This window comes from Crocodylus porosus, unplaced genomic scaffold (genome assembly GCF_001723895.1).
Source record: "Crocodylus porosus isolate Cpor-Errol unplaced genomic scaffold, CroPor_comp1, whole genome shotgun sequence".
Taxonomy (NCBI): Eukaryota; Metazoa; Chordata; order Crocodylia; family Crocodylidae; genus Crocodylus; species Crocodylus porosus.
In genome coordinates, this window is record NW_017728915.1 from 22,392,965 (window position 1) to 22,401,152 (window position 8,188).

The 8,188-nt window shown below is 51.4% G+C and overlaps 1 protein-coding gene and 1 long non-coding RNA gene across 3 annotated transcripts in view; both read right to left on the minus strand.

The window, feature by feature from the left end:
* The window catches only part of TSHZ3 (teashirt zinc finger homeobox 3), a 71,612-nt gene extending 70,965 nt beyond the window's left edge, over window positions 1-647 (minus strand). The window contains exon 1 of one of the 2 annotated variants that reach the window (XM_019535816.1): window positions 71-647. In XM_019535816.1, the coding sequence (XP_019391361.1) occupies window positions 71-110 (40 nt within the window). In that variant the 5' untranslated portion in view covers window positions 111-647. The remainder of the gene's footprint in view (window positions 1-70) is intronic. The other variant, XM_019535815.1, reaches the window with a different exon arrangement.
* Window positions 648-7,287: 6,640 nt separating this feature from the next.
* Window positions 7,288-8,188, minus strand: part of LOC109310579 — a 6,905-nt gene continuing 6,004 nt past the window's right edge. The window contains exons 2-3 of the long non-coding RNA XR_002101260.1: window positions 7,836-7,840; window positions 7,288-7,547 (exon numbers count right to left, since the gene is read on the minus strand). This is a non-coding gene — a long non-coding RNA (uncharacterized LOC109310579). The remainder of the gene's footprint in view (window positions 7,548-7,835; window positions 7,841-8,188) is intronic.

The following is an 8,188-nucleotide window of genomic DNA, read 5'->3' on the forward strand; positions in this document are numbered from 1 at the left end:
CTGCCCCGGCGGCTCTGCCCGCTGGCAAGCGGCTGCGGAGGAGACGGAGGGGAGAAGGCGGCTCTCGTACCTGCTGCGCGCCGGGGCGCTTGCTGCTTCCTCCTCGGCATGCTGAGCGGCGGCGGCGGCCGGGGAGAGTTGCTCTAGCCCCACAGATCCGGTGAGCTGCTCCAGGCTCGGGCTGGGGAGAGATTTGGTGTGTGGCTGGGCATACGCGATGCCGAGAAGGAGGAGGAGGAGGAGGCGGCGGAGGAGGCGGCACAGAGGAGAGGACAGCCCTGCTGCTGCTGCTGCTGCTGCTGGCAGAAGAGGGGGGAAGTTTGACAAATCGGCCCGGAGGAAGGAGGAGGGGGAGCCCCCCGAAGAGGTGTGTGAGCGGGAGGGCTGGGGAGAGCCCGCAGCGCCGCCGCCCCGCCCGCAGCCCCGTGCCCGGCCGGGCGCGGAGATCACGGCATAAAGCGGGGGGGGTTCTCGGCAGGAGCCGGCCCAGCTTCAGTCCGCGCTCCTCCCGCTCTGCCTCCGGGTCCCTGCTCGGCGCTGGCGCTGGCGCGGCGGCGGCAACAGGCACAGCTTGAAGGGAAACGAGACGATCGCAGTGTCACTCCAACTAGTCGGCGGGGAAGGGAGAGGGGCACCGCGCTCCGCCGTCTCCCGCTCCCCTGCAACTTCCCGGCCCCGGCCCCGCACCTCGCCCCCGTGCGCGGCCGCGGCTCCAGGTGACAGCGCATCCGTTACGCCAGGCCGGGGCGGGGGAGCCGCAGCCCGGCCGCTCCTTCCCTGCCTCCCGCCCCCGGAGCCTCCCGGGGCTGCCCTGGGCCGCGGCGCCAGGAGGAGGAGGAGGAGGAGGATTTAAAAACAAACTCTCCTCCCCGCGCAGGGGAGTTGCTCCCCCCCCCCAAACCCAACCCAACCCAACCCACCTCTTCCTTCCTTCCTTTCCCCTCTTCCCCTCCCTCCTCCCGCCCAACTTACCGCCGCGCCCGGCTTCGGGGGAGCTGGCAGGCGCGAGCGCACATCCAGCCCCGCGCGGCCGCCCCCGCCGCGCTCCGCGGGGCGCTCCGGGGCTGCTCGGCTCGGCTCGGCTCGGCTCGGCTCACCTCGCCGAGGCGCCCCAATCCCTTCGGCCCGCGGCGCTGGCTCGCTGGCAGGGGGCCGGGAGCCCCGCACGCACCATGCACGCACCAACTCTCGGGCGGTTGTTTTTTGTTGGGGGTTGTTTGGGGGTTTTGTTGTTGTTGTTGTTGCTTTTTTTTTTTTTTTTTGAAGATCACTTTTTATTTTAATTTTTATTTTTTTTGGTCCAAGTTCATTGGTGAAATCCCGGGTTTAGCGAATCGATGCGCTGCGAGTTTGATTGTGTCTTCCTGGGCTGCAATAATGTGCGGCGGAAAAAAAAAAGAGGGGATGGACTCGAGCAGTGTTTCAAGTGCTTGACGAACATGGAGCAGCAGCGATTGCCAAACACCTTCCTGGCTCCCACTTGCACTTTCTTTTTCTTTTCTTTTCTTCCCCCCCTCCCCCCCTCCTCTCTTTCTTTGTGTGGCTGATAGATATGTAATGACAGCTTCAGCAGATCGCAGCCAATCGCCTTAAGTCCCAGATGCCTTCTTTACTTAGGAGAAGTGAAGCAAACACCAGTAGCAAATAATTTCCCCTCTTTTCTTTCTTTTTTTTCCTTCTTTCTTTTTTTTTTTTTTTAAAGTTCACAGGGGGGAAAAAAAGGATGATCTCATTTGGACGGTAAGATCAAAAAAAAAAAAAATCTCCACTCGCCCCCATTCTTCAAGATTTGGGATAATTCCAAATACCTGACTCAGTGCAGATGTTGTTGCGTCTCCACGTCTCCTGCAGCCGCCTTGACGTTGGTTTTTTGCTCTTGCTTTTTCTTTTCAAGTTGCAGGATGCTCATGACAGGGTGGAGAAGTTACAGATCTATCTATAGAGAGAGCTATAGATGTAGATTGTTGTGATGAAGGTGGTCAGGAGTTGATTGGAAGGAAAAAAAAAAAAAGCTGGTCTTTAGGATGAAAAAAAAAAATCGCAGTCGCCTAAAGTCCCCGGGAAATTGCTACTGTTGGGGGAAAACGAAATATGTCTTGAAAACAAGATCATGGTGAGTTGTCAAATGCCGCTTCTGCTGCCAAATTCGCTCAGTTTCCATTTCATTGATACTTGCTGGTTTCTTCTCACAGTTACAGTCTCTGCTCGCAGAAGCAGCGATCACATTGCTTAAGACTACACTGAAGCCTTACCCCACTCCCCCCAAAATCCTGTGTGTGTGTGCTTGCGTGTGTGTGTGTGTGACTGCGTTGTTTGCACCAGAAATAAGCGACTTTCACTGAATCGGGATGTTTTTAGCCCAGTCTCCCTCTCTCTCCCACTCCCTCCCTCTCTCTCTCTCTCTCTCTCTCTCTCTCTCTCTCTCTCTCTCTCTCTCTCTGCTGCTATGGCATTGCATGCCGTTAGATCCGCCCTAACATCTGTCCGTCTAACCATTGGCGCATCCATCAGTGTCACACTGACTGCACATTGCAACGACAACACATCAGACATAACATAGCCTGTGATTCAATACAAATAACTAACATACTAAACAACTTAACCAGGAAGGAGGGGATCAGCCGCGGCATAAGTATTTACAAATGTTAGGCAAGCTCGGGAAACATAGAGGACTAGGCTTTAATTAATAACTCATTCTTCCTTTCCCCCCCTTCCCCCTTATATTAAAATTAGGAAATAGGAAACCTAAATAATTTAGCATAATCCTAAAGGATACATGATTTGCCAAAGGCAGTGCAGACGGACTGCAGGAGTGGGCAGGATCAGCGTGTTAAGCACTTAGACCAGATGCATTTTCTGTTTCTTCAGGGGAAACCGCTAAATCTGTATCAAATAAAGCAGAAAGATTGAGTAGTATATAAACTGCAGTTTTAAATGACTGCAAGCCAAGGCGAATGAAGTTCTGCAACAGACACTATACAGGATGGGGTATTTCACATAGCTTTGTAACGTGAGAGGCTACAGCAAACTTTCACAGGCACTATACTCCTGAATTGGAGAGAAGCACTACAGACTACTTCATTGGGGGGGGGGAGGGGGGATCAAGATTAGCAACACTTAAGGCATGAATTAAAAACGCTAAAGAAAGAAAAAAAAGAAAGCAGAGGTATAGTTTTTTTTTTCTTTTCATGCTATTTTTAGATTTGAACGATCCACCCTGTAATTCAGAAAATACTTTGATTCTTTATTAGTTGGCACCAGAGCACCCTGAACCAAGGGCTGTAGCGGCCAATCGCTATTTTCTGCAAGGACCAAGGAGTTTCTTGTTTGCCCAACTCTCTTCATCTTTCCCCAAATTCACAGATTGCAATCATTGCATAAAATGTGCATGATGTAATAGAGCCTTATTGTTTTGACTACACGGTATATGGCTTAGGGTCCTGGATGATGGATCAAGGACTCGAAAAAGCTTATGCAGAGAAAAGGGTTAATGTCTTTTATGCACTGCGGTTCTGCAAGATCGCAGTTACTTTTACCTTCTTCAGCTCTAAAGACTCTGACTAGGTGCCTGTGTGTGCTGACATTTTTTTTTCCTGTTCAAGTTGTACTCTTCTCTACATATATGCATGCATTTATTAATTCAGTAACCATCTATATTTTAACAAAGCAGAGATCACAGCACAGCTTTCATTCAGGCATAAATACACAAATGTTTGGAAGATGCCAGCAAACTGCAACAACAGCAGCTAAGCGATGTCACTTAGGAGAGACATTTGTAAGAAAACCAGAGCAGGTGCTATAGAGTGAGGTTTGTTTTAAAATATTTACAAGTTCACCCTTTCTTTAGAAAGGCCAAGAGCAATTTATGGCATTAAGAGAGGTGATAGTCTAGTAAAAACGGGCCGGTTGGAGATCAGTCCTTTTTAACGCTGGAAGCTAAACTTTTTCGAAACAGCAGTCGGTGGACTTTTCCCAGGTCAAGTAGGAAGAGTAACTCGTGTGAGAGAGGGTAGAGACATACGTATCGACATAGGTGTATAGACCCACGCATCGCACAAAGTGCCAAAACAGCCAGCAGTTGTAGGGGAATGGGGTGTGCTAACTCCCTCGATCTGAAGGCAGAAACAGCTATTGAACTTTCTCTCGGACGAATTACAGCCTCAAATGTAGATTCTATAAAGTGCGGCAGCTTCTTTGGGGGTCACAGGTTATTGCAGAAGAGCTGAACCCGTAATTTTATTAAGTGTAACACTTACAAACATGATGCATAAAATCGATGGCTCTACAGGCTACAACCACAAAGACTCAGCAACCACAGAAGGCTCAGCCCTAAGCTAGCTCTTTTTCGGAAGTTTAAAAAGAGACCGATTATTTCTAAGAAAAGTTCCATAATTAGATGACCGCCACTTCTGAGCTTCACCTCTCTTAGGAGTGCCGCATAGCTGGACGCATTCATCTGACGGCCTTCCTTGCTGGCTGTTTTCTCTGTTCATTTCATTTTCCGGTTGGAAAGACTGAGGTATGAGAAGCCAGTCGGTTAGACTGGAAGCCAAAGGCGGGGGGGAGCATACTGACCCGAGAAAGAGCCCATTGAAATAAACTATTAGTTATGCTAATAAACGAGGGAGATCAATATTCAACTTCATTAAACTTAAAAGAGCTGCTGGAGAAGAAAATGACTTTCAGAAAGTAACATGTTCCGTGCTCTTTCTTTTCCCTTTTTCCTCCCTTAAGCAAAGTGTTAAAGCTGGGCACACTCCTTCATTAGGAATGAGGAGGGCAGAAGTGTGTGTCTAGGTGTACGTGCACGCGTGTCCTCCCTTGCAGAGCCGGATTTGTTATTATTGGGTTGATTGCTTTCGGAGGTTCAAACACGAGGTGTAAATTGCTTGCTCTTTGGATGTTTTCCATTTACTCCGAGTAACATCCTCCTTGCTAATACCAGGCTAATTTGGGCTGCTTCATTCTGTAAATAAAGGCAAAAGAACCAACCCAAACTGACCTGGGCTTCACGAGTTGAATGTCATTAGGGACAGGGAATTAAAGCATCTAAGAAGGGACGCACATTGCTGCTTAGGCCTTTTGAAAAGCTCGCAGCAAGGTAGTGGCAAACCAATAGGGGAAAGAGTTAATGGCAGAGAAGCAACATAAATAGAGGATGAAAGGAACCAGCTCTTCTCAGGCAAAAGCACTGTTACCGCCGGAGCATTAGGAAGGGAGGGAAATCTCCTACCCTTGCAGAAGACAGAAGAAAATAAGTTTGTGAAGAGCAGTGTGAGACTCTCCTTAGAGTACTCCACTCTCAGCTAATTACTTACAACTTATAACGAGCCCCCCCAAACGAGTGGCTTATCTCAACAAGATCTTTTCTAGATATGGATTAATGTGCAAGATGCACTTATTTACAGTGACAGCATATATCCTGAAAGACTGATTTGCAGGAGCCGCACCAAAGTACCTCTGGTGAACTTCGGGAGTTCTCCTAGCTCGTTTCAAGCAACCCCGCAATACCTCCTGCTGTCCTATGCCACCGGTTTCTTATGCTCCAGGGCGCCTGAGTGGGTCTTTTTCAAAGCTTCGTGATGCATCATCGGCATGTAAAAATTGTGCAGAAAGCACTCCAGTTTCTCCTGGCTAAGGACAAAGGAGAAACCGGGTACGCCAACATTATGACAGATTTGTAGGCACCTGACAAGTTTGACTACAGGCATCGGGCACGCAAAACAAGACCCCACTTCTTTAAAAACCGAAGTATTGGCAACCGTAGTGGTGCATCTGGGCAGAGCCTAAAGAAATCTTAGGACATCCGCTCAGCTTGATTAGTACCAAATTCTGTTTTCAAAAACGCCTGTAAAATTCCCCCAGTTTGCTGAATACAAAATGAATGAAACTTTTCCTTCGGGCTGCAGTCTTTGCTCGAATGTAAATTGTTTTGGTGACTGAATTTACACAGCAGCAAAGTTTGTTTGTCTTAGTGCAGTAGCTTTGCTTTAACGAACCAGATGTTTGGTCTGTGAATTGTCCAGAGGACTCCTGCAGCTCCGCCACAGAGCCAGCCTCAGCTGATGAGAGCGTGGACGGCGATGCCACGCTGGTCAGGCGTGGGCATGGTGGGGAGAGAGGTGCTAGGAAAGGAAGAGAACGGCACTGTCTTTGTAGTTGGAGCGACTCATTTAACCGCCCCCTAATCTTTTGGGGAACAAATTTACCTCCTTGTAAACCTGACAAAAAGAAAAAATCCCCAGCCACCCCCAGACCTTAAATATTTCCGCAAAAGCGGCCGAGGGAACGACTGTGCTGATTTAGCAGGAGAAGGGGACGCGAGCAAACTCCAGCCGTCCCCGCGTTTGGGAGCCCCACTGCCCCGGCTCCTACACCCACTGCAGCCCCTCCACGCCCGGCCAGGAGCCTGCCGGCGTGCAGTTTCAAGTGGCACTTTTTATCTCGGGGCACAGAGGGTCTGGCTGCTTCGCCAGGCAGGACTGTGTCACAAGCGAGTTTGCACAACGCCCCGCAGGCGTGCAGAGCCTGCAGCAGCGACAGAGGGGCCAGTGCATTGATCTCGTCCCTCCGCCAGCCCCAGGAGCACCCTCTGAGGATGGGACTGCGCTTTCCCAAAGCCGCCCCACAGCCAGCAAAGCGAACCGGAGCAAACGGCACCTTCCGACCGATGCACACAAGGCTCCGGCTCCCTGCCCTGCCCTGCTGCGCCTTGCCCGTCCCCGGAGAAAAGTTGGGCGCCTTGGGCGAAGGCATCTCTTGGGCGCGTGTAGAGATCCCCACAGCTCCCGACACACTGCAGCCAGGGGGAGCAGATTTGGCCCTTGAGCCGCCTGGAGCTCTTGCAGGGAGGGAATTGAGTCGGGGGCCACATTGCTGCAAAAGTGCAGCCCTAACCCTGCCCCCCCAAGCTTTCCTCTGCCCCAGTGTGTCCCCCGAGCCCCGCGTCACCCTGACCCGCCCGGATCCCCTACCCCCGTGCACTTCTGCCTGCTCCCGTCCCGGAGAGGATGCCGGATTGCAATTAAAGCTATCGTCGCAATTCAAGCCTCTTTGAATTATCACTTTTTTTTTCTTGAAAGGATCTAAGGTCTCTGAAGAAACAATTGGCCGTTGCTTTGAAGAAAATAAGCAACACCATTCAGAGCTACTGTAGCGTAATGTATGAACTTGGGCAGTAGAAAAATCTTTTATGAAAAATGGTTACAGATCTTGGAACTCCACCATATGTGCCAACAAAAGCTATTGTGTTAGCAAGAGGGGGTTTAGTCTTTTTTTTTTTTTTTACCTAGACAAAGTTTGCTAGCTTCAAGCTTTGGGAACGCCTTTGTATGGGCTGGCAGTGATCCTAGAGCTGATTCATTTGAAAGGCATATGAAGGAGCTAGGAGAAAGGGGGGATTCCCTTCTTTATTATGAGTAGTTTTTGAAATGCCTTGCATCACCTGGAAGTTTCCCTCGCTCAAGGAAGGCAGCCTGGGCTGAGCGACACCGGGAAGGGAACACGACGCCTGTGATTTAATGCACGAAAGACGTCGCTCTGCGTAGCTCCGGCACCCCGCTCCCTCCCTCATTAAAAACCCCACTTGGTGGATGCTGGACAAAGCGTCACCCCCGCCACAAACCCCCGTCCCGGTCGGACCGGCGGCGATGTACGACAAGGAGTCGCCCGGCAGGGCTGGGGTTAGCCTGGGCACTGTTTCCAACTCGAGTTCTCAATTTCTCCTCCTTTTTGTTAAGTTCCTGATCTGCCAGCAAAGTGCTTTGAACTGGCTCCTGCCACAGTGCGGGGCTGGCATTGCTAAATGACTCGGTTCCCGAAGGAGAGGATATTACAAACGCTGCTGCCTCTCCCCGCAGCCAGCGGCCGCTTCGCGAGAGGGGCGGGCTCAGGTGCCCCCGAGGGCACAGGCAACGGACGCCGATTTCTGGATTCGAAATTAATCATATGTGGCGGAGCCGGGACCGTATTCAAATGAGATCATTACCGCTTCCCTCCCCAGAGCACCTGTCCGCCGTGCACCGGCACCCAGGGGTGCCCCCTAGTGACGTCGCCGGGAGGTGGGCTCGCGTTTCCATTGGAAACCACCTCTTCCCCGAGGTCGTGCGGGGCTCGCCCCGCCGCCGGGCGGTTTCGCAGGCCGAAGCGTGGCACGCCGCCGCCCGCCCGCGCCTAGGTGCCCTGCGCC